The sequence below is a fragment of the Moschus berezovskii genome, chromosome 11, assembly GCF_049115385.1.
Source record: "Moschus berezovskii isolate FMDL1 chromosome 11, NW_MosBer_1.0, whole genome shotgun sequence".
NCBI lineage: Eukaryota > Metazoa > Chordata > Mammalia > Artiodactyla > Moschidae > Moschus > Moschus berezovskii.
Genome location: NC_142470.1, coordinates 13,986,559 through 14,013,700, shown reverse-complemented (window position 1 = coordinate 14,013,700; position 27,142 = coordinate 13,986,559). Strand labels below are relative to the sequence as shown.

General features: G+C 43.0%; 1 protein-coding gene across 1 annotated transcript in view; it reads right to left on the bottom strand.

The window, feature by feature from the left end:
* TTLL11 (tubulin tyrosine ligase like 11) overlaps window positions 1-27,142 on the bottom strand; it is a 262,378-nt gene that overhangs the window by 193,240 nt on the left and 41,996 nt on the right. Inside the window, exons 2-3 of the mRNA XM_055399529.2 lie at window positions 18,476-18,572; window positions 10,697-10,830 (exon numbers count right to left, since the gene is read on the bottom strand). Coding sequence (XP_055255504.2) covers window positions 10,697-10,830; window positions 18,476-18,572 — 231 coding nt within the window. The remainder of the gene's footprint in view (window positions 1-10,696; window positions 10,831-18,475; window positions 18,573-27,142) is intronic.

The following is a 27,142-nucleotide window of genomic DNA, read 5'->3' as shown; positions in this document are numbered from 1 at the left end:
GTGTCCTGACTCTGGTCCAGCATTTCATCCCACATTAAGGGATCGCATAGGAGCGTTTCCTGATGTCCTCCATTTCCCCATCTTTCCCACTGTTACTCTGGTTCCCATAATACCTAGCACTTAATTCCATCACAGTCTTCATCAGCTCGGACCATCTATCTCCTCTGTTAAGCAGAACTCTCCCTTTTAAGCAGAGGAGGGTTCCCTCAACTTTCAGCTTTGACTCTCCAGTCCACCAGTGCTGGACCCACAAAAGAAAATCAGTAAATATTTGTTCATTAAAGGAAATTGGGACAGTCAGGAGACATAGATCTCAGTCATGGCTACACATACCTGTAGGCCATGTGACTCTGAGCAAGTTACTTACCCCCCTGATTTTCAGCTCCCTGATCAATAAGATGATGAATAAGAACATGATATAGTGGAAGGAAAATGAGATCTGGACCCAAAAAAATGTCTGAATGAATGAATGAGTGATCACCCTTCTATACCAAAAATCACAAAGGCAAGGATACATCTAACTTGTTTTGTATCCCCAGCATACCTAGCCGGTCTCCGAAAATGCTTGAACTAAACCAAGTCAGAGATCTGAGGGCACTAACAGCTGTAGAGTCATGGTACAACCATGAGCAAGTACCTTCAGTTCTGAATCTCTATTTTCTCATCTGTAAATGGGAGGTAGTGATACCTCCCCAAATTGGGTGAGGAGGAAAAAAGATCAAGTCTATAAAAGGCACTTGGTAAACAGCAAAGCCCTGCACAGATGCCAGTTTTCTCCTGGGCTATTCACAAGGACTTCCTGGTGAGCATGACCTAAGGATGATCAAGAGAGGAGCAGCATCTTGAGTTTCTGATGATACCATTTCTCCAACAAACAAATTGAGCTGTTAAGTAAGGGGGCACAAGAACAGCAGGACAGATCTAAGCAGGAGGTGAAGTTCTATTCTGGGCAACAAAGAAAATAAAACTTGAAGCAGATGGGGAGGTGAAGACAAGGCTCCTACAGAGTTTCTGCCAGCAGCCCTGAATCATCTGCCTTCTTCTGACAGCTGGAGTCCCCTGGCTTCCATCTCTCATCTTTCACTAGTTACACACAACCCTGGGCCACTGCTTCAGCCGCCCAGGACGCCGTGCTGCACCAGCAGAAGGCATTCTGGCCTCTGTGTCAGCTCTCAAGCTTGCTGAGGATGCGTGAGAGCTCTGGATGTGGGTGGGGGTTGGGATATCACAGGGCCATCACCGACCACCTGACGCCCTCACTGGCTGGCATCACTTTGGTGAGTTCTTCATGGCTCAAGTCAGGCCTGCCCTCCTGTGAAGTTGACAGGCTGGGTCACGCTGATACCCTTGGCTGCAGAGAAGCTAACTTTTGATGACTAAAGTCACAAGAGACGAAACTTATAAACCAGAGTGTCTGCACATTAATCTGCAGTTCAATTTAGCAAATATACTTGAGTTCCAGCTGTGTGCAGGCCCTGGGATAGGCAACAGGGACACAAAGGTAAATAAGATGAATCCGGCTACTCACTGCTCTTGTGGTCCTTAGAGCAGGAGAGAAAGATAATTAAACGGGTGGTCACTAAGCAGTGTGACAGGCCTAAGGACCATAAAAAGGAGGAAAACAAAAGTACACCCACAGCTGTGCGGGGCACAGAGTAAGCTTTATAGAAAAGGTAAAAGATGAGCAGGGGTCTGAAGAATTAGCAAAACGTGTCAGGTGAAAGAAGGCAGCCTTGGAGGTGGGAGCAAGTGTTCCAGGCGCAGGGAGAACAGAGGAAGTGGAGGCTACAGTGCTGCTGAGGGCCTACAAAAGTTGAATATGGGACTTCCCTGACGGTCCAGTGGTTAAGCATCTGCCTGCCAATGCAGGAGACACAGGTTCCACACCTGGTCCAGGAAGATCCCACACGCTGCAGTTAAGCCAATGCACCACAACTACTTAAGTCAGCCGGTCCCAGAGCCCAAGCTCTGCAACAAGAGAAGCCACCTCAGTGAGAAGCCCACACACAACTAGAGAGTAGCCCCTGCTCACTGCATCTAGAGAAAGCCTGCATGCAGCAACAAAAACCCAGTGCAGTCAAAAATAAGTAATTTTTGTTTTAAAGTCGAATATGGAAGGAGACCGGGGAAGAGGTCAGAAATGGTGCGAGCTAAGGCTGGATGGCATCACCGACTCGATGGACATGAGTTTGAGTGAACTCCGGGAGTTGGTGATGGACAGGGAGGCCTGGCATGCTGTGATTCATGGGGTCGCAAAGAGTTGGACAGGACTGAGTGACTGAACTGAACTGAACTGAAGGCTGCAGCGGTGGGAGGGGCTCTACATGGCAGGTGCAGGAGTTCAAGCTTCATCCTCAGGGTAAACCATCAGGTTGCCCAAAGTCAGCCATATCAGCATCTCGTGTGTATGAAGGGAAATGATTCAAATCATCAACTCACCAGAAGGTTCTTTGATAAGCGTGGAATCAGGACAAGGAATATAAGCTCCACATTGCAGGTTTTGTTTCCGCCTTGACTCTGACCCACTTACAACTCCACATTTTCCGAGTTCCTAAACCCAGCGGAGAACATTGTTCTCTGGGGGATTTTTTTTGCAAAGAATGCATTTCATTCGGCCTCGAGGAGCTGAATCAATAAAAGCTAACTGAGGATGGAGCCAGAGAGGAAAATGGAAGGACCCCATATTCTCTGGCTCCCTCCAAGAAACTGCAAAACATTATTGAACAGGTTTGGGGGCTTGATTTGCTGAAAAATTCTTCTGCGACGAAATGCAAACTCCTTTGCCATAATAAATGCTGTTGTGATAACAAAACTGTACTTTTCTCAAATACCCAGATGGAAGACCATATGCAAAATAAACTCCAAGGATTTTTTTTTATTGGCCATCTGCGCAAATTGGAAAGAAAGCCAGCATCCTCCTCTAGACTTCCCAAAAATTTCCACTGAGAATCCTACTTTCTTCTGCCTAATGCTGTCTGCTGATGGTATTTGGGTACCAGTTTTGCAAATGGATTGCAGGGCAGGGCTGGGCAGGGGGAGGTGTGGATCTCCCCCCTCTCTTGAACAAAGTTAATTTAATCCTAATTAGTGGGAGAAATAAAATACCCACAAATAGCCAGATTTTGAAGGCTTTACAACTACTCAGACCTCTTCCTGTTGTTGGCAGGAATTCCAAAGAAACACCACACACACACTCACACCTCTCAGGACTCACTTCCTAGGCACTGGGAAGACACTGTTTACCCTCACAATTAAGTGTGCAGTTAATGGAGCCTCATGTTTGACTGTACATGTCACAAATGTAGGTGTGCGTGCATGCATGCTAAGTCACTTCAGTCATGTCCGACTCCCTGTGACCCTATAGATTGTAGCCTGCCAGGCTCCTCTGTCCATGGGATTCTCCAGGCAAGAATACTGAGTGGGTTGCCATGCCCTTCTCCAGGGGATCTTCCTGACCAAGGGATTGAACACACGTCTCCCTCATTGGTTAGGCGGGTCCTTGACCATAGAGCTACCTGGGAAGCCCCAAATGTAAGTGTACATACCCTTTAACACAGCAATACCATTTTGAGATTTCTATTTGAAGGAAATGCTGGTGCAGGTATATAAAAATACCTGTAGGAGGGTGTTTCCCACAGGTTGAACCAAAAAATATGAGAACTACATGACATTCATCAACAGGGAATGGAATACTATGTGGTAGTGACATGGGAAGATGCCCCAAACATATTCAGTGGGGAAAAGGGGGGTTAGAGAAAAGAATAATCCCATGTGTTAAAGAAACAAGGCTGTGTGTGTTACAGTGTATGTTTATACATAGGAAAAGCTAGAAGGTTACACACTACATGTCCAGTTATTTCTGAGGGTAGGGACATTTTTTCACTTTTAATTTATATATCCTATATTATTTGAATTCTTAATATGAATACATTGCTTTGTGTTAAAACAAATGAGATATTAAAATAAGAATGCTAGGAGTTTTATCAGGTTTGCAAGCAAAAAAGCATTTCATCATCAAATATTCATTGAATGCCATCATCATTCTGAAGTTATAGAGGCACTTCCCCACACAACAGCAGATGGATAAATGGGACTGAAAAGAGGAGGGCTTGCCTGGGATCATGTAAGGAATAAGTGACCACAGGGCCAGGGCTTTCCAATAAACAGCAAGGTGGGGGTGCAGTTATAGTCTTACTCTGCCTGTGCCAGACCCTGAATCAGCAGATTCTAAATCTGTGCTATTTTAGAAGACAAAGAAATCCTCCTTTATATTAGAGAACTATCCTCTTCTAAGCACCTTTAGCTTCTCCCACCTGAAACAACCAAAAAGAATGGAGGAAATACACTAAACAATGATTTTCAAGGCACTGGGACACCAAGAAACAAAAAACAGTGACTCCTGAGAGACGGGCATCAAACGATGTGACTGTCTCAGTTTATTATCTTGTTAGAGGTCCTGAGCGGTATCACAGAGAGAGAGAACTCCAGTGGAGTCCAGTGGACGATCTGAGTTGCGGAAATGAAACTATGAGTAAGGGAAATTAAGGCAGCCAGAGTTGTCAGGGAAGAGTACTGGAGAGACTTCTGCACAAAGAAAGACCCACCAAGATCTGGGGATCCACCAAGGGTCAGTACAGATCAGTGCATATAAGAGCGGAAACCACCTGAGGCCAAGGAAAGAGGATTAGACGTAACAGTGCCTGGAACCACACAGAACCTGGAATAGTGTCTGTTCTTACCGACCAGACTGGAAAACACCATGATGCACAGAGCACTGAGTGGAGTCCACATAGGATTCTTGCCTCAGTGGAGAGGAATAACTAGCCTGAGATGGAGCACTACTCCAGTCTAGCAAACTCTGAAAACAAGACTCCAAGCCTATTTCCATGTAACTTAACTGGATCCCACAGCAAAGTTCAAGAATATTTATGAGAATACAAAAATACTCAACATCCCAATAAGGTAAGATTCACCACATCTGGCATCCAGCTAAAAGTTATCAGGCACAAAAAGAGGCAAGGAAACCAATGAAAACCAGAGAAAAAGAACACAATATAAACAGAAGATCAAAAATAAAAATGAATAAAGAGTTCTTGTCAGAAGCAATACAAGCAAGAAGACAGAGGAGTAATATATTAGAAACACTGAAAGAAAAAATGTCAACCAAGAATTCTATACCTAAGTCAAAAGCAAAATAAACTTTAACAAACACAAACCTTGTAAGGATTCATCGCTGAAAGATTCCTTAACACAAAAAGTACTAAGGGAAACTCTTTAGACTAAAGAAAAATTACACCAAACAGAAATGTGAATCTACAAACTCCAATACTTTGGCCACCTGATGCCAAAGAACTGACTCATTTGAACAGACCCTGATGCTGGGAAAGACTGAAGGCAGGAGGAGAAGGGGATGACAGAGGATGAGATGGTTGGATGGCATCACCGACTCAATGGACATGAATTTGAGCAAACTCTGGGAGTTGGCAATGGACAGGGAGGCCTGGTGTGCTGCAGTCCATGGGGTCACAAAGAGTTGGACACAACTGAGCGACTGAACTGAACATAAAGGAATAAAAACCACTGTAAATGGTAACCATATGAGTACATATATGATTTTTTTCTTGTTATTTAAATCTCTTTAAAATACAATAGATTGCTTAAAAAAATAATAATAATTTATTGTTGGGTCTATAATATATGTAAAAGTAAAATGTATGACATTAAAGCATAAAAGCCAGGAATGGGAAGATGGGAGTATAGTATTATAATGTTCTCACACTATAAGTAAAATGACATAGTAGCATTTAAAAAATAGATCGTCATAAGTTAAAGATATATACTATAAATCCTAAAGGAATCACCAAAAAAAAAAAAAACAAAATTAAAACTACAAAGCTAACAAAGGAAGTAAATAAAACTGATAAATTTCTACCCACATTGATGAGGAAAACGAAAGAACATAGATTACAAATGTTAGGAATTAGAACTGACATCAGTAAAAATTCTGCAGATAGTAAAAGGATAAAAGGTAATATTATGATGACTTTATGACAATAAAAGCAAAAATAGAAAAAAAGGACAAATTCCTTGAAAGATACAAACTGTCAATTCTTATTCAAGAGTAGGTAACATGAATAGCCTGTGTCTGTTAAAGAAATTGATTTTAAAATGTTAAACAAAGCATGCATTCCTAAGGCCAATTCTGCTTCATCATGACATATTATCCTTTTTAGATATGATTGACTTTGACTTACGGAAATTTCGTTTGGTATTCATGAGGAATATTGGTCTGTAGTTTTATTTTTTTCTTTTTTGCAACATCTTTGTCTGACAGTGGGGTACTGGCTTAAAGATCAACAAGCACACTGATAGAATTGAATAGAGAATTCAGAAATATACCCACACATACTTGAGCAACTATTTTCAATGTAAGTGCAAAAGCAATGGGGGGAAAGGTTAGTATTCTCATCAAATGTTTCTGAAGCTGTTGGATATCTCATGTTAAAAAAAAAAGTGAATTCATATCTCACACCATATTAAAAAACTAACTCAAAACAAATCATAGACCTAAACTTAAAACTACCAACTTGGGAGACAAAAACATAAGAGAATATCTTTGTGAACTTGGGTTCGGTAAAGATTCCTGATATGTGACCCCAGCAGTATGATCCATTAAGGAGAAAGTCAATCAATTGATTTGCCAGATTTTAGAACTTGCTCTTCAAAAGATACTGCTAAAAGGATGAAAAGACAAGGCACAAACTGAGAGAAAATATTTGTAATTGGTAGAGCTGATAAATATATGTGTTCAAAATATACAAAGAACTTTCAAAATTCAAAAGTAAAAATAACTCAGTTCTTAAAATGAGTGAAAGATGTGAATAGATATTTCATCAAAGTATACATTTGGATGACAAATAAGCACATGAACAGATGCACAGAATCATTAATAATTAGGGAAATACAAATTAAAACTAATGAGAAACCACTGCACACCTGTCAGGATGGCTGAAATTAAAAAGACTGACTATTACCAAGTGTTTGTAAGGATGTGGAAGAATTAGAATTATCATATGTTGCTGTTGGGAATACAAAATGGCACAACCTTCTTCGGAAAACAATTGGTAATTTCTTTAAAATTAAATGGACCCTTACTCTGTGATCCAGACATTCTATTCCTAACCTTTTATTCAAAAGAAATTAAAACATATGTCCACACAAACACTTATACAGGAAAGTTCATAGTATATTTATTTGTAACATTCTGTAACATCCAAAACCTGGAATCAATAAAAATATTCAGCAGCAATTGAAGGTATAAACAAACTGTGGTAAATACATTTAACAGAATACTCTTTACTAACAAGAGGGCTTCCCTGGTGGCTCAGATGGTAAAGAATCTGCCTACATTGCAGGAGACCCAGGTTTGATCCCTGGGTCAGGAAGGTCTCCTAGAGAAGGGAATGGCTACCCACTCCGGTATTCTTGCCTGGAGAATTCCATGGACAGAGGAGCCTGGTAGGCTACCATTCATGAGGTGGCAAAGAGTCAGGCATGACTGAGGGCCTAACACTTTCACTAATAAGAAGGAATTGATTATTGATGAAACTACATGATGAATTTCAAAATAATTAGGTTGAGTGAAAAAAAGTCAGACTCTCCCACCCCCAAAACACATACAGAAAATATCACTGTATGATTCCATTTATAGAAAATTCTAGAAAGTACAAACTAATCTTGACTGAAAATACATCCACGGTTGCCTGGCGATGGGAGGTAGAGGGCAGGGAGGAGACGAACGAAAGGATTACAATGGAACATGACAAGACAGTTTGGGGTGATGGATATGTTCATTATCTTGGTTGTGATAATGGTTTTACACATTTTTACATATATCAAAACATATCAAACTGCACACTTTAAATATTTGCAGTTTAACTGTACCTTAATTAGGGCTGTGTTTTTTTTTAAGTATGAGACAAATAGGCTATCTGCACAGTCTCAAAATATCTCCCCACAAGATACTTAATGATTACAAAGGAAAAATCATATCTGTACAGGAGAGAAAGGTAGATACTACCTTAACAAAATGATCAGAATTAAGACATCTTGACATTCTGTGTCTGATGACAGACTGTATTGAGAAGGTCATAACATTACAAAGATGCCAAGGTAATTCAATGTGGAAAATGAAAATCCTTTCAGCAAAGAATGATGAAGCAATTGAATATCCATATGGAAAAGTAAACTTCAAATTTAATCTCATGCTGTACACAAAAACTAACTTGAAATGGATCACAGGCATAAATGTAAGACTAAAAGTATAAAGCTTCTAGAAAAAACAAAACATAAAGTTTTCACAACCTTTAGTTAGGCAAGTGTCTTAGGCATCACACAAGAAGCACAAACTGTAAAAGAAAAGAACTGATACATTCAATGTTATAAAAATTAAAAACAGGGAGCTCAAATGCAGGGCTCTGTGACAACCGAGAGGGACGGAATGGAGCGGGAGTTGGGAGGGAGGTTCCAGAGGGAGGGGACATAGGCACTGCATGTGTGCTCAGTCATGTCTGACTGCTTGTGACCACATGGACTGCAGCCTGCCAGGCTCCTCAGTCCATGGGACTCTCCAGGCAAGGATACTGGAGTGGGTTGCCATTTCCTCCTCCAGGGGATCTTCTCCACCTAGAGACTGAGCCCACAACTCGTGCATCTCCTGCATTGGCAGGTGGATTCTTTACCATTGAGCCACCTGAGAAACCTGGACATGTGTATAACTATGGTTGACTCGTGCTGACGTTTGGCAGAAACCAATACAATATTGTAAAGTAATTATCCTCAAATTAAAAATAAATAAATTTAACAAATTAAAAATATTTGCTTTTCCAAAGACAGAATTAAAAAGTGAAAATTCAAGGTTAAGACTGAAAAGCCAAGTGTGAGAAAATAATCACAATATATTAATACACATCACAACATATATAAAAAAGAGTTGTATAGAAAGAACCTACAACTTAAAAATAAAATGCTAACAAAATGAGCAGAAGTTTGAATACACACCTAACAAAGGAAGATATTCACATGGCCCAAAAGCACAGTGCAAAGATGCTCAATATCTAGTCACTGGGGAGGTGTAAATTAAAACCATAGAGATACAATTATACAATTGTATTAATATAATTATACAATTATACTTGAGTGTCTAAACTTCAAAAGACTAACTACACCAAGTACTGGCAATGACACAGAACAAATGGAATCCGCATACTGCTGGAGAGAGTGTGGAGCGGTCCACCCACTTTGGGAAACAATTTTGCAATTTCTCACAAAGTTAAACACACACAGACCATATGATCCCATAATCCCACTCTTAGGTTTTACCCAAGGGAAATGAAAACATAGATCCACAAAATGCCTTGTACGTGATTAGTCATGGCAGCTTTATTTATAATATCTCCAAACTGGAAAAAACCCAGACGAACATCCATTGGTGAATAGATAAACAAGTTGGGGTATATTCATCATGTAACACTATTCAGCAATAAAAAATACTAACTACTGATACAACAAACATGGATGAATCTCAAAACCATATTTCTAAAAAAAAAAAAAAGAGTACATACTCTATAATCTCATTTATATACGTTTCTTGAACAGGCAAAACTAATCTATAATGAAAATGCAGATCAGCAGTTACCTGGACTAGGGGTTGTAGGGATTGATGGAAAAAAGGCACAGAGGGACTTTTGGGGATGACAGCAATGCTCCTCTCACTTACCTGGTTTTGAAGACATAGTTGGTATCTCATTTAAACTCAGCTTTGCAGAATACTTAAATAATGAGTTGTAGAAATGGGCCAGAAAGGTATTCCACATAGTGACAATTGTCTGAGCAGATCAACAGAAGTGGGAAATTGAGGGGTAAGGATAGGGACCAGCCAAAATTTGTTTTTTTAATTAACTGTAATTTAATTTGCATACAAAAACTGCTCCCATTTTAAGTTAATAATATGAAGAATTTTAAGAAATGTCTACAAATCCATGTAACCACCATTCCATAGAAAGCTGTTTTTTCAAAATTACCACTTCAAGTTGTTTTTTTTAAGTGTTTGGATATGGAATAGGTCACAGGAAAATTGATTCTGGAACAAGTTTAAAGCAGAACACTTAAAAGGTTTCCCCTTCCATTGATCAGACCTACTCACTGGCCTTGAAACAGAGCCTGATCTCCCATGTTTCACACCACGAGATGCCAGGGAGACCACACCTTTGGGATTCACCCAAACAGCCCCAGTCCGCTTGTGGGCTCACCCTCCTGCTTCCGCTATGTCTCCCTGGCTCTTCAAATGCCTTGACTCCATGATTTAGCTGCTGATAACAGGGAGGCCTGGCGTGCTGTGATTCATGGGGTCACAAAGAGTCGGACACGACTGAGCGACTGAACTGAACTGAACTGAACCATCCTCAGGCCTCTCTCCTGGTGTCAGGACCCACTTCTTCAGTTTACCTGTTATCCTATCTGTTCACCTCTGCAAGCTGCCCGATCGCTGTAATATCTGCTATGTCCTGTTAAGACACCCCCCGGGCCAGTCTCAGCTTCCCAGGGACCCCTTGCCCCAGCTCCCAGCACACGTGACTCAGGATCCAGTTGCAGCTGTCATAGAATTCACAGGTCATGGGGATGGGGTACTACCTACCTGAGCCACAAAGAGCTGGAACTCATCAGGCAGAATCCATGAGCGAGGGTAGAAGTTGTACTCCTCTGGAAAGAGATTCTGCATGATTCTCACAGCTCTGCTCAGTGTAATTTTCCGCACCATCTCCGTCATGCCTGGGGAGAAGAGAAGTTGTGGGGTTTCAACAACAGTGGGCCACTAGCTATAAAACAGCCATTACTGGGGACTTTTAAAACCAACCACCCGACACATTCACTTTTTCAGACGGGATTTTTAAAAAAGGTATGAGTAGTTCCCCACAGCCATGATTCATGGTTTGGAAAGATCTGCCAAATTAATGAAAAACTTGACGGAATAGACAGTCTTTTTTTTCTCCTTGTAAAAATGAAGCATCAATTTGAAAGAATGAGTTTCCACCTAGTTTATTATTCCATTCTTTGTCAGCCCCCTAGATAACGAATAAAGAGAAGAATTTATATCTTGCACTTAAAACTTAATATCCTCTTTAATTTTGGGCCACCACACATACCTCTGGGACTCTTTCCATCTTATACCCTGGAGAATATTATCTAGTGGACTCTGGCTACATAATGAGAAGCTTAATTAAGTTGCTTTGTTTTAATCTTTCATGAGTATTAAAGGCATAAAGTAGAAAAATATATACACCTTTCAGCAGAAAATCTGTCTCCTTGAAATCAGGACAGGAAGTAGAGAGGATATTACAGCATAATTTAAAGGGAAAAAAATAGAAACCATAGGAGTTCTTCAGTTATTTAAGTACTGACACTGACATTGATCAGCTCTTGTTAATTTGCCCAGAGGGACCAGAAAAGTCTCACTTATTAAACATTTTAAAAGAATGGTAGATTTTTTTCCTTGTAACATCTTTAGAAATGCTGACAAGAAAAGGAACTTAGTATATATCTTAGCAAATTTTAGGCAAATAGGTAAAAATTAAACTTTAGCATGCTTACTTCCTAAGGCAAATATCACTGCTCAAAAAAATATAAAGGACATTGAAAATGGCCTTCACCTCAAAAGAGGCTACACAATTCCATTGATGACTTGAAATTTTTTGCCAGCAAAGTAATTTTTACTAGAAAGTACAAAGTTCCACGTCTGCTTGGCATGTCCAAATTACCACATTCCAATGGGCAAAGTCAGAATGCATGAGGTTTCTCTAAACTCCCATGTTCAGGAAGCCAAGGGTGAATGTTTGAGAATGAAGGTTGTTAATATGCTTCCCTTAGCATATTAAAAAGAGCAATAAAAATCTAAAAGATCACAGCTTGAAGATGTCAGGTTCTTACTTCTTGTTTAGAAGGAGATAGGGAAGGATTAAGTAAGAAATAAAGGCGCTTTAAAGGTACCAATAAACTGTGCCCTAACATGGATTCTCTGATATTAGAGAAAACACTGAGGACACTTTCGGAACTTCCTAAGAAATCAGTATGAGTTCAGAAAATTAGATCTATTTCCTTTTATTCCCTCACAAAATTAGAAGTTTTGAGTTCTAAACATGGGAGCTGAACACAAAGTACACAAAATTCCAACTTCTTTGGAGGCATTTTATGGTTGGATTTCAAGCTTTCGTTTCAGTATTAAACTAAAAACCTTTATAACAGACTGTAACGCAGGGTGCGTGTGTGCTAAGTCGCTTCAGTTGGGTCTGACTCTTCGCGACCCTGTGGACTGTAGCCCTCCAGGCTCCTCAGTCCATGGGATTCTCCAGGCAAGAGTACTGGAGTGGGTTGCCATCCCTGCTCCACCAGGTCTTCCAGACCCAGGGATCGTACCCGTGTCTCTTACATCTCCTGCGTTGGCAGGTGGGGGTTCTTTACCACTAACACCACCTAGAAAGCCCCTATAATACAGCACCTTACAGCAAATACACGATGGGCCAAATAGTGCCGGGGTGTTTTCCCCGTTTTAATCGCCATGTGACAGCAGGGAAGGTTTGCTTGCAGAAATCCCTCAGCCTGTGGAAGGACTCACACAACACAAAGAGGAGTGCTGTGAGTACGGGAGTGTGGTTCAAATGCTCCAGAGAAGTTCTCTGAAAATCAGTGTTCAGCAAACTGAACAGACACTCATTTGAAATCTGCGATGGCTCCCTCTGTCACATGGATCGCTCATCCCCCACACCAGCTAACAGATCCGTTTTCTGAGTTTACACTTGGATCTGTCTCCAGGCAGTTCTCTACAAACAACAGCCAATAAGAAGCCATCCTGACAAGCTGTGGCTGCTCTTCCCAGATGCTTCTGACCCGCAGGCTGTAGACAGCTCACCCCTCACCCTGCCTGAACGCCTGTCTCCAGAAGGCAGCAATGTAGACCTCCCTCAACCCACTTAGCGCTGACACCTTTGGTCCTCCGTCTTCTCTAAGTTGCATTCCCATCCAGTGCTTCGGGACAGTATCTTTGAGCCCCTGCTAGGCCCCAGGAGGAAGCTGCTAGCGGCCCTGCCTGGGGCCGCAGCTCAGAGTCAGATGTGGGCTGTACCATCGCTCAGGAGGAGTAGCTGGGTTTCTAGCTGGGCCAGAGCGTATGTTCCCAGAGTGAACGTGTACAGAGGCTGGTCACTGACAGACCCTGCTGGTTGCAGACCCTTCCTCCCTTCTCTAGTCTGCTGTAGTACCTGACCCCTACCTGTGACCCCTGCCCGAGGCTCTGGGACCCATTCTGACCTAAGGTAGAAGCTCTGGGTCCCACAACCAGCTCCCCTTTGCTAACACTGTGACCCTTGCTTCACACTCCAGCTAGATAAGGAGGATATGCTTTAATTAATTAATTTACTTATTCCTTCATTTTGGCTGTGCTGGGTCTTTGTTGCTGCTTGCGGGCTTTCTCTAGCTGTGGCAAGTGGGAGCTACCCTTGGTTGTGGTCCCTGGGCTTCTCATTACGGTGACTTCTCTTGTGGAGCGTGGGTTCTAGGTGCACGGGCTTCAGGAGCTGTGGTGCACGGGCTTAGTTGCTCGAGGCATGTGGAATCTTCCCAGACCAGGGATAGAACCCATGTCCGCTGCATTGGCACGCGGATTCTTAACCACTGTACCACCAGGGAGGGCCAGATAAGGAGGATTTTAGCTATTTCTCTGAGGTGCCATTGATTGTCCTCAAATGTCGGTCACCTGTTCTTGGCTCCTGGTGACTAAGTGGCTGCCACAGCGATGCCTTTGCCCAATGTCTCCCATGTTCCTCCCCCCATGTTGCCCCTAAGCCTCCGCTGCAAGGGCTGGAGTCCTCCTGTGACTTGAGCCCAGGGGCTGGGCTCAGGCTGTCCTAACAGGTTCTCTTGAGGCTGACTGTCTTCCTGGGCTTCTCAGGAAGGTCTGTTCTTAGATGTCCTTGTTGTGGCCATTCCCCTACCGGGTGGGAAATACCCCTCACTCAGGCTAGAGCTTCTCACCCAAAAGCTTGCCTCCTGTCATTGTGTCTGAGCCTGGGTTCTGCTGTCTACCTCACTGCAGTCTCACAGCCTGGGGCGGTGGAGGCAGGGGGTTGGGGGGGGTCTCAGCCCACTGGAGCTTCAACAGTCTGATCCTCCGGCCTGTCTACACAGACCTGCTGCTGCTGCTGCTGCTAAGTCACTTCAGTCATGTAGTTAACCCAAATTAAAAACAAAACATGATGTGAGCTACGTTGGGAGTACTACTCAATGCAAGTATCATTTATAACAATAATTCTTGGCAAAAACACATTATAACCTTCCAGCAGCAAACAATACTTTCAGATTCTGAAAAATATGGTAGCCTCTTAGCTGTTTCCTCTGTCAGCCTCTCCACGTTCCCACTCCGCCACCCCCACCTCCAGTGCATCCCCTCTGGAACATCTTTCCAACCGCACGCCGGCCTGTGTCACTCTCTAGCTTGGAAATTTCTCAGTGACTCCCTGTGACCTTGGTCCCTGCCTCTCACCTCCCCACTGCCCCATCACACATGACCTTTTCTAACGACCACGGGCCGCTTGCCCTTCACTGCACGAGCGACGTGCAAATCACTCTACACCTCTGCACCAAACCCCTGTGCCCTTGTCTAGCGTGAGGGTCAGGCCCATCCAGCCCTGGAGGCTCAGTTCACACTTGCAATCCTCTTCTCCAGGATCTCTTGCCCCACCTGCCCCCCAGGCAAATCTGGGTCAGGTCACATGCCCTTGCTCCTTATTTTCACAGCACCCCAAGCTTCCTCTGGCATAGCGCTTATCTTGTATTTAATTTCTCTCTTTAAGCGTTTTTCTCCTTGTCTTTATATTCCTAGTCCAGACCAGAGATTAGCAGATGGCTGCCCCCAGAGATCCCTCCCTGGGGCCCCCTCCTTCTCTGACAAAGTCCCCTCCTCATGGTGGGCTCTCAAGCGCCACCTGCCACATGCTGAGCCGGCAACTCAGCAAAAGAAGAAACCCGTTGTTTGTAAAGTCAAGAACTGACAGCTCTGGGCTTTCTTAAAGCAAAGACCTATCTAAATCAAATTATTTTTAGTGAAAGTCTTAATTCATCAGTTAAGATATAATAACATATCTTGAAGGAAATTGCCCATAGAAAAGTGGCTAAAATCTAACATGCTGACATGAACAAAATAAATTACTTCCATATGTGTGTCCAAAAGTTTTCAGTTTATTCAGCGTGTGAAATGCTTATCCTTGCCTGGCACGTCGTCTGGAACTTGCTCTAAGTAATACACGATGCATATGAAATGCAGCTTTGGAATAATGGGATGTATCAGAGACGGAAGATAAGCGTGGACACCAGCCTGAGCACAGCTCTGGAATCGTTGCTAAGGATGCTGTCATTCACGGGGCAGAGGGTGTGGCAGCACTGATCCACTGCCTAGAGGTTCCAGAGCCTTCTTTGTCATTAAAGCCAATTAGCTGGTGTTAGTAAAGAGGATAATTGTATGTTCCTATCACTGGCACTTGGAATATGAGATGGGGTGAGCGTTCTTTAGAATGAATGTTCTTATATCACCTTTAATGAAACGAGTCCTCTGAAGGTAATTTTTTCCTGTATTTCTATCTGCATCCCAAATGTCAAGCTATAGCGACTCCTTCCTTCCTGCTCTCAGCCATCAGATGAAACAAGAGCAAATGGGCAAAATGTCAGTGAAGCTCATTTGATGATTCATGTCTTGGGAACTCTGCCCTCATTTAAAGAGTTGCTTTCATACAAATTTTGTTCTCCCAGTATCACAGTAAGTCCTGTGAGTGGCATTAAAATGTCATCTTTTTTTCTAAAAGATATTTATCTATTTATTTATTTTATTTGGCTGCGTTGGGTGCAGCATGTAGCCTCTTTATCGCAGCTCATGGGCTTCTCTCTTGTGCGACATGGGCTCTAGACTGCATGGTCTTAGTTACCCCATGGCATGTGGGATCTTAGTTCCCCAACCAAGAATCGAACCTTTATCCCCCGAATTGGAAGGATTCTTAACCACTGGACCACCAGGGAAGTCCCCCAAAAGTCATCTTTTATGAGCAGCCAGACAGAGAAAATAATAGCTATCCCATTAAAACCATGCAGGAACCCTGGCTGCAAGAGTTCTCCTCGTCCTCAGACAAAAACCCTGCCTCCTCCAAGAACCTATCTGATCTTGAGTTAATTTTCTAGCTTTGTTCCCCAGGAAACCGATAAAGGGGGAAAGTTAGCTCTGTGACTAGACAACAGAGCATATGGTTAAAATGATCATTTACTGGCATCTCGCATAAATACCTGGTCAGGAGCCATAGCTCCAGGCCTTCCTGAGTGTAATGAATCTTGTAACTTAGCATGACCCTGGCGGGGACCTTGGAAGCTATGCTATGGAGAAGCCGCATGGTCTATTGGCCCCTACAGGGTTTCTGAGTCAAGGCAGATCCACAGCCACCAACGTGGATCGTGTCTCCTTGCACCTGAGCTTTCACTGGAGGAGCCAAAGACTTAGCTCTGTAACCCCTGTAAAAACTCAACTAAAAAGAAATGCATGACACTGCCTGGCTGGCAAGCTGTGCTTCCTGTCCTGTGTCCTTCCAAGTGAATCTGAGCCAAGCGGCCTATGATAGTCTGTTGGCTTAGTTGAAAACCCCCTCTAGTGGACACAGCATAACTTGCCACTGTATAATGTATGGATACTGGGTTTTCTGAGAGGTATTTTCTTAACGATGTGGCATGGACTGCCCAAGAAAAAGATCAGTTGATTCTCCTCTTAAAAATAAGCATAAATGAAACACTAGAGCAAACATAGTCAGGCAACTATGTAAAAATGATACACAAACATGATTAAGGTTTGGGAGGAAATAAACATAGAAAAGAGTCGGACACGATTTAGCAACTAAACAACAACAAATAGAAATATTCACCTCATGGTTTCGTTCAATGAGGAATGGGATTCAGGGTGATGTTCTCTCTCTCTATTTTTTTTTTAGGTTTTTTTTTTTAAATGAACCATTTTTAAAGTCAGCAGCAGCAGCAGCATTGAATTTGTTACAGTATTGCTTATGTTTTTATGTTTTGGTTTTTTTGGCTGAGAGGCATGTGAGAATCTTAGCTCCTCAACCAGGGATCTAACTTGCACACCTTGCCTTAGAAGGCAAAGTCTTAATCACTGGACTGCCAGTGAAGTCCCTGTTCTTTTAAAAAGTTATCTGTTATCGTATTCTATATGGTTTGTGTCTTATGTAAAAATTTCTGAAAATGAGTGGCACCTCTTTTGCTGAAATCATACCCTGATTAACCAAATGTTCATTTCTCCTTACACACTCCCACTCACCTTAACCCCTCCTCTTCACTTAACCAGTGGAAACAATGAATAGTAATCAGGGCAGAAGAAGGTGGTAGAGATTAAAAGGAAAAGGAAAAGTCATACGATCGCGTGGCTGGGAGTGGAGTGGGGAGGTCTCTTAGAGTGTCAGCTGTGGCACTTATCTGGCACCAAGTCTCACCTGCAGTCTCACTAGATAATCATCTCACTAGATAACGCCCTCAGGGTATAAAGACAGAGGCTGTCCAAAACTCCTGTTTCCAGTATGGAGATGCTGCATTTCGATTTTAAAACAGTACCTCCAAACATGACACTTAAAGGAAATGGCAACTGTGAATCCCATTTCTGGGACAAAGTACCTCTGTCTCCTGCAAATTAATTAGAAATTTAAATGGTTTATTTATTTTAGTGCAACATGAAACTTTTATTAATGTTAGACTAATTCTGTAGGGGAAATGGTTCATTTTATTGCTTTACTGTCAGGCTTTCTCATTCCCTGCAATGGGCATAAAACTAGGGCTGCCTCTGAGTTTCAATCAGTCAATGAGAAAGCAGTTACAGAGCATCTCAGGTGTGTCTAGAAGGGCTGCAGGAGCCATGGGAATCTACAGAGGTGTGGGGGTCATGGCCCCTCCCAGGAGCTCATGATCTACTAGGGAGAGCCACACACATGGAGGTATTCAGAGTCCACATTGACTGAGTCATTGAAATGTTCCAGAAACTATGGTGAGTTTAGAAATGGTCTATTTTTTTTTCATTTTGAAAATATCGTCCCTTCCTGACACACCCATATTATATCAAAAACCCCAAAGTGAAAGTCATATTCTTCCACCAGTGGAATTAGACCAGAAGAGCCGATCTCTTCACGTTTTGGAACTTCCAGTCTTTAAGGCCTTGGTGGGTTAAGTCCTGATCATCTTCTCTCCCAAGATCATGGCACAGTGGCTGCCATTCCCAATTAAGAGACCTCCAGTTTGATCTCAAAACACTGGCATGTTTTTGTCCAAGAGTGTACCCTGAGACTCAGCCCTAGACGCATTTTTAAATGCCAGCAATAACAGTAGATACCTGGAAACTTGTTCACTTGACCGGAGAAAATGTCACTGTCGTGAAATGAAACTCCGTGCCAGTAGATGTCACAAGGCAAGCGTCGGCCAAATGGGAACTGGAAGAAAGAGGGGAAATGTGATTAACTTCCGCCCTGAGTGTCTCTTCTGTACTGATTCCCCGCGTCCTGGCACCCATCACGTGATCGAATGCTTGTAACAAGCCTGTGACGTTGCTGACATTCTTTCCCGTGTTACAGGGGAGGGAACAGACTCAGTCAGGCTAAGTAACTTTCTCAGGGTCATGACCACTGAGAGGCAGAGTTCTGATTCAGCATGGCTGGCACTGTAAAAGTGATTTTACAGGCACCCATTCATTAGAATCCCCATAACCATTCTAGAAAGGATGATACCTATTTCACTGATGAGAAAATCGGGGCTGAGAGAAGTAAGGTATTACGCCCGAGGCTGCATAGAGCTGGTAATAGGAGGATCTGAACCAGGAGTATCTGAATTCCAAACCATACTTCTCTTTCTCTGACAACTGCAATGTGCAAACTGGTGCCCCTAAAACAAGTTCTCACAACCCCCCTCTCTCTCTTTCTCAACACACACACACATACACAGTCCACAAGGGCAGGATGTATTCCCGGGTGCCTAAAACTGTTCCTGGCATTCAACAAAGACTTTTTGAATGAATAAATGAACAAACCAGGAATAGTCCTCTGACTCATGATGAGATAACCAGATTCTCTCTTCCAGGAATATGGAAATCAGTGATGCCCAGCAGCCTCTGCCGGCCCTTGAACTGAAAGTGATCAAACGCCAGAGCCGGGCAGCTGTGCTTGGCCATGTGCACAGAGAAGCAAAGGCAGCCAGTCTATTAAGAGAGGAGAAAGAAGCAGGTGCAAAGAGAAAAGCAGAGACGAGGCCATGTGGCCCTGGAGACACAAACCGAGTGACCTCGTTTCCCAGGGCTTCTAGACCCTGGACCCAGGCCCTTCTGAGAGCCACTGTCCCTCTGTCCTTGGATCCTGTGAGGCAGTCTCGTACCCTTAGAATGCATCCCCTTTGCGCAAGCTAGAGAGTTTCAATTACTTGCAACCAGAAAATCCCTTGCTAAGACCAAAGGGCCTGCTCTTTCTACATTTATTTCCTCTCCCAGTTATCAACGAGCTCTGCATTTACACAATGTATTTTTTAAATGAGTCACTCGACCCTCCTTAAGGGAAAAGAGTGAGAACATGTTAGTTCATATTTAGAACCTACTTTTTAGAAGTCCAAATGAAGAGAAATATCAGCATATTAAGTAAAAGCATCCAATTTTCCCATCCTAAGACTATAGTTAATCAGAATTTTTATCCGCTCCAAGCTAAGAGGGTAAAGTTCCAATGAAAAAACATGGCATTACCAATGAAATGGCAGTGACTCAATGCTTCCCAATGATTCCAAATTAAAATGAAGGCAAACAGATTAAAGCCCTTTACATCACTCACATTGTCTCAAAACTGTGCCAAAGTGAGGCATATGTTACACACTCTATTAGCATTAACAACTTCCATCTATAATTTATAGCACTTCACTCATGTTCTTTGTATCCAGTGGATTGACGTTATTAATTCGGCAGTCATAAATACAAGGAGATACAACATATGTTATTGTCTTCCAGCTGTTGAGTACTAATATAGAAGAGGGAAAAATAACTTTACGAGGAGGTTCCTCTATAAAGCATAATATCCAAGCAACATTTACTAAGATCCAAGCGGCTTTGCTGCCCATGCTGTGGGATCAACACCTGCCCCACGTCAGTGGATAACCTAGGAAGCCTCATCACCCTTAGGATCGCCTTTCAATCCGTGGCACTTTCATGATTTCTAAGTCAGCCTTTCATTCAGAGAGCTTTTAGCTCATTCAGTTTTGAGAAACTGTCTTTTTCTAAATCAATTTATTCAATAACTTCGGTGTGCCAGGCACTTTGCTCAGTGCTGAGAAAACAGAGAAACACGATATTAAGTAGGTCCCAGCATCTCATCTCTCAGGCTTCCCTGGTAGCCCAGTTGGTAAAGAATCTGCCTGCAGTGCAGGAGACCTGGGTTCAATTCCTGGTTCTGGAAGATCCTCTGGAGAAGAAAATGGCAAACCATTCCAGTATTCTTGCCTGGAGAATCTCATGGACAGAGGAGCCTGGCGGGCTACAGTCTATGGGGTTGCAAGAGTCGGACATGACTTAGCAACTAAATCACCAAACCAGCTTCACATAATCCCATGTCTTTTTAAGATCCTTTAAAAAACTGCTTAAACAGCTAACATCATGCTCAATGGTGAAACTGGAAGCTTTTCTTCTGATATCAGGAAGGAGACAAGGAGACTCCCTTTTGCCACTTTCTATTCAACATGGTATTGGAAGTTCTAACCAGAGCAATAGGCAAGAAAAAGAAATGAGACATCCAAATTGGAAAGGAAGAAGTAAAATTATCAGTTTTCAGATGATAAGATCTTATATATAGAAAATCCTAAAGGTTACATATACACACACACAATAAATGAACTCAACAAATTTACTAGATACAAAATCAATACACAAAAAATCAGTTGTTTTCCTATAGACTGACCATAAACAATCCAAAAAGAAAATTAAGAAAACAATTCAATTTACAACAGCATCAAAAAGAATAAAATAACTAGGTATTAGCCAAGGAGACAAAGACTTGTACACTAAAAATTACAAAATGTTGCCAAAAGAAATGGCAGACACAGATAGTGGAAAGATATCCCACGTCCAAGGCTGAGAAGGCTTCATGTCATTATGTCAACACTACTCAAAGTGATCCTCAGAGTCAATGAAAGCCCAACCAAAATTCCAGCGACTTGTTTTTTGCAGAAATAGAAATATCCATCTTAAAATTCACATGAAATATCAAGGAATCCCAAATAGCCAAAACAACTTTGGAGGTATCACACTTTCTGATGCCAAAACTTATAACAAAGCTATAGTAATCAAAACAGTGCATAAAACAATAATGAGATACCACTGCACACCTTAAAATGCCCAAAATCCAAAACACTGACAGCACCAAGTGCTGACGGGGGTGAGGAGCAACAGGAACACTCACCCATTGCTGACGGGAATGCAAAACGGTATAGCCACTTTGGAAGACAGTCTGGAATTTTCTTACACACCTAAACATACTCTTATCATATGATCCAGCAATTATGCTCCCTGGTATTATTCAAATTAGTTAAAAACTTATGTCCACAAAAAAGCCCTCCATGTAAATGTTTATAGCAGCTTAATTCATAATTGCTAAGTCCTGGAAACAACCAAGATGTCCTCCAGTAAGTGAGTGGATATATAAGCCATGGTATAGCCATGCAATGGAATTTTCTTCAGTGCTAAAAAGAAATGAGCTATTGAGCCATGAAAAGACATGGAGGACCCTTCAATGCATATTATTAAGCAAAAGACGCCCATCTAAAAAGGCTATATACGGTATGATTCCAGTTATATAACTTTCTGGAAAAGGCACAACCATGGAGACAGTAAAAGGATCAGTGGTTGCCGGGGGTTAGTCTTGGGAGGGATGAATAGGGAGAGCACAGAAGATTTTTAGGGCAGTGAAACTACACTGTCTCATACCATAATGGTGAATTCACACCACCATACCTTTGTCTAAAGCCCATCACCAAAAGTGAACATTAGTATAAACTATGGAATTTGGGTGATAATGATCTGCAACAAAGGCTCATTGATTTTAACAAACCTATTGCTTTGGTGTGGGATTTTGATAGTGCATATATGAGGGCAGTAATTATATGGGAAATCTCCATCCCTTCTGCTCAGTTTTGGTGTGAACCTAAAGCATCTCTAAATTAAAAATAATAAAAATAAATTTAAAACAGTGTGGTGCTAGCATAAAGACAGGCTTATAGACCAATGGAATAAGACAGAGAACCCAGGGAAAAACCCTCCCATATATGGCGAAATGATTTTCAACAAAGATGACTAGACTATTCTTTTGCAGAAGGAGAGTGTTTTCAAGAATTGGTGTTGGGAAAGCCGGATATCCACATACAAAAAGGTGAAGCTGGACCCTTACCTTACACCATAGATAAAAATTAACTCAAAGTGGGTCAAAGACCTAATCATAAGAGCTAAAGAAATGAAACTCTTAGAAGAAAATAGAGGCGATAAGTTTCATGATATTGGACTTGGGAATGATTTCTTAGACATGACCCTAAAAGCACAGGCAACAAAAGAAAAAATAAAGTGAAAAGTGAAAAAAATGTTAGTCGCTCAGTCATGTCCAACTCTGTGATCCCATGGACTGTAGACCACCAGGCTCCTCTGTCCATGGGATTCTCCAGGCAAGAATATTGGAGTGGGTTGCCATTTCTTCCTCCAGGGGATCTTCCCAACCCAGGGGTAGAACCCATGTCTCCAGCATTGCAGGAAGATTCTTTACTGTCTGAGCCATCAGGGAAGCCTCAACTTCATCAAAATTAAAACTTTTGCATCAAAGGACACTGCCAATGGAATAAAAGGGCAGCCCATGGAATGGGAGAAAATATTTGAAAATCATAAATCTGATAAGGGATTAATATTTAGAATATATTTTTAAAGACTCCTACAACTCAACACAAACAACCCAATCTAAAAATGGGCAAAGGACTTGAATAGACATTTCTCTATGTCTGTTCAAGAGAAGATATACAGATGGCAAATAAGCACATGAAAAGATGTTCAACATCACTAATTATTAGGAAAATGCAAATCAAAACCACTTCACACCCATTAGGAAGACTATTATAAAAATAATAATACAAAGGAAATAAGTGTTGATGAGGATGTAGAGAAATTGAAACCCTTGCACAGTGAGAATGTAAAAAACGACTGGGGAAACAAAAATTACCACATGATTCAGCAATTTCTCTTCTGAATATATACCCAAAAAGAATTGAAATCAGGGACTCAAACAGACATTGGTACAGCAAATGTGATAGCCACATTATGCAAACAATCAAAACGTAGAAACAGCCCAAGTGTCCACTGACTATCCATCAGTGGATAAACACAGTGTGGAATACAGGCGCACTCAGCCTTAAGAGGAATGAAGCTTCGATGCTTGCTACAACACGGATGAACCCTGGAGACATTACACGGTCAAGCAAGCCAAACACAAAAGGACAAACACTGCCTGACTCCACTTTTGTGAGGTAGCTTGTTGGTGTTGCTCAGTCGCTCAGTCGTGTCCGACTCTGCGCGACCCCATGGACTGCAGCACGCCAGGCTTCCCTGTCCTTCACCCTCTCCAGGAGCTTGTGCAAACTCACATCCACTGAGTCAGTGATGCCATCCAGCCATCTCATCCTCTGCCGTCCCCTTCTCCTCCTGCCCTCAGTCTTTCCCAGCATCAGGGCCTTTTCCAATGAGTTGGCTCTTCGCATCAGGTGGCCAAAGTATCGGAGCTTCAGCTTCAGCATTAGTCCTTCCAATGAATATTCAGGATATTTAGGATAGTGAGGTAGCTAGAGCAGTCAAATTCAGAGCAACAGAAAGTAGAATGGTGGTTTCCAGGAGCTTTGTTGTTTTTTAGTCACTAAGTCATGTCCAGCTTTTTTGGGGACCCCATGGACTGTAGCCCACCAGGCTCCTCTGTCCATGGGATTCTCCAGGCAAGAATACTGGCGTGCCATTTCCTTCTCCAGGGGATCTTCCTGACACAGATATCGAACCTGAGTCTCCTGCACTGCAGGCAGATTCTTTATCACTGAGCCGCCAGGGAAGCCCATTCCATGAGCTAGGGGGAGGGAAAAATGGGGAGTTGTTGCTCAATGTGTACAGACTTTCAATTTGGGAAGATGAAAAGAGTCCTGGTGATGGTTGATAGTGATGAATGAACAACTCTGTGAATGTATTTAACACCACGGTACTGTACACTTAAAGATGCTTCGGATGGTCAGTTTTATGTTATGTATATTTTACAATAAAATGACAACAAAACCATCTGCTTACGCCCCACCCCACACACCCCAGGCGAAGGGGCCATTCGTAGCTCTACTAGGACTCTCTGGAGCCTAGAACGCTGCGTGAATTGTTACAGGCAAATGAAAACTGACAAGTGCTTCTCAGACTCCCCACTCCCCATTTTTCTCAAGTTCATCGCCGTCCTCCAGGTTACCTGGGTTCTAAACCTGGGAATTATCTTCCCTTTTCTCTTCTTCAAACCCTTTTGGAAAAAGCACTGGATTTGGGGGGTCAGAAAGCCTGAGAATCCTAGACTTGTCTCTGTTCACTTACCAACTAGAAGAGCTCAAGCAACCAGGACCTGTGTTCCGTGTACTTGGGAGACCGAGATGAGAAAACCACCGGGTACTGACAGGGACCGAACAAGATAATGGAAACGAAAACGCTTGTAGGCACCACAGAACTGTACAAATCTGAGTTCATCATTAATTGTTTTACCCATTAAGTGTTAAGCACCTTAGTGTGGCACAAAGTGTCTCAGATGCCAAAGACACAAGGGAACACGTCTGCCTTCCTGGGGTACACAGTCCGTGTGGAGAAAGTGTTTTCAAAAGTGTTAGTCTCTCAGTTGTGTCTGACTCTTTTCGACCCCTTGGACTGCAGCCTGCCAGGCTCCTCTGTCCATGGGATTCTCCAGGCAAGAATACTGGAGTGGAAGGGTTGAATCAAAGTCAAAGTCACGCCAGTGCATCGCTACAAACCATGGTAAAGGCTGTGAGATGAGCCCTGGATGGCAAGAGCGCACAGGGGACTGAGCAGATCCGGGGAGCTGGAGAGGCGTACCCTGAGTCAGGAGGCCCCATGTCCACCAGCCAACGCCTGGCTGACCAGTGTCATCACAATAGTGCCTCTTTTCCCTTTCAGATAGACCCCAGCTTGGGCAACAAATTAAATGGTCATCCTATTCCTGAGACAGGGCTATTAGAGCTGAGGTTGGGAGGAAGATCCGGTAAAAGATGAGAGGACGAGTGCCCCAGGCAGAGAGGACAAGCGTGCGAAAGCCCAGGGCAGGACTGACCAGGGCACACTGGAAAGCCTGCAGGAAGGTCAGTGTGGCTGGAGCACAGGGGGCGGGAGGAAAGGCGTGTGAGGCCAGGCTGAAGACTGGGGCAGAGGCCACCCACGTGGGCCTGGGCCCCGGGGCACAGTGGAGCAGGAGGGAGGTCCTGGGGGAGGAGGAGGAACCCGCTGCGCAGAATGAGTGAGAGGGCCTGAGAGAGAGAGCAGGAGGCCTAAACAGCCAAGGGGAACAGTGTGGATGTGGCCGGGAGATCAACCACGATGGGAACCTGGACGTGATAACGTGGAGTGCCTCAGAGCCACATCAGCCCGCAATGATCTCCAAGCTGATCGATTCAGCAGGCACCATGCTTATAACTGGTCTGCCCTGTAAAGTATTTCATGTGTAACCCTGACCCCCGCATAACACTGTGAATGTCTAGGACCAGAACAACGGGACATACTGTCTCAAGTCTCCAGTGATGTCCAACCAGGAGTCTAGTGAACCCTAGGCCCACAGAAAAATGAGAAGCATAATTCTGAAAACCCTCCTGACGCCTTCTTCCTCCCCCAAATCCCACTGCTCAGCAAGTCTTCAGGTCTATCTCTTTATTTATCTTTTTAAAATATTTATTTATTTATTTGGCTGCAATGGGTCTCAGTTGCAGCATGCAGAATCTAGTTCTCTGACCAGGGATTGAACCCAGACCCCCTGTATTGGGAGCACAAGAGTCTTAGCCATTGGACCACCAGGGAAATCCCTCTTCTCATTTAAGTTTCCTCTCCTTTAATCCCCACTGCCTTACTTCAGGGCCTCCTTGCACACCAGGATGGGGGCTACACTGGCATCCTCCCCAACCTTCCTCCTCCCGACTCCCACCAAGGCCTCCTCTTCTGGTCTATCTGACACACAGAGGGATTTTTTTTTTTAAAGCTCTGACCACGTCACTCCTTTGCTTGTAACTCTTCCCATGCCTAAGCTCCAAGCCTAGACTCAAAGACGCTTCCAAAACTCTCCTCTGCCAACTTGCTTGCCTCAAGTTGGGCCACATACACCTTTCACTGTTACTGCCAGACTACTTTGGCTTTAAGTATGTAGCACTTTTTCCTTTTTATGCTGTTCATGGGATTCTCACGGTTGTCCTGTATGGATGTAAGAGTTGTACCATAAAGACGGCTGAGCCCCGAAGAATTGATGCTTTGGAACTGTGGTGCTGAAGAAGACTTGAGAGGCCCTTGGTCAGCAAAGAGATCAAACCAGTCAATCCTAAAGGAAATCAACCCTGAATATTCATTGGAAAGACTGATGCTGAAGCTGAAGTTCCAATACTTTGGCCACCTGACTCACTGGAAAAGACCCTGATGCTGAGAAAGATTGCAGGCAAAAGGAGAAGAGGGTGTCAGAGAATGAGATGGTTAGATAGCATCACTGATTCAGTGGACATGAACCTAACTCCAGGAGACAGACAGTGAAGGACGAAAGCCTGGCATGCTGCAATCCATGGGGTCACTAAGTCGCACACAACTTAGCAATTGAACAACAATAGATAGCACTTTTCTGTTTTGTGGCCTGAGTTTCTGCATGCTATTCCTTCTGCTGGGGATCTTCTGACTCAGCTTGACCCTCCAAGAAGCTGTCTCACCTGCTCTCCCTTCTATGTGGCC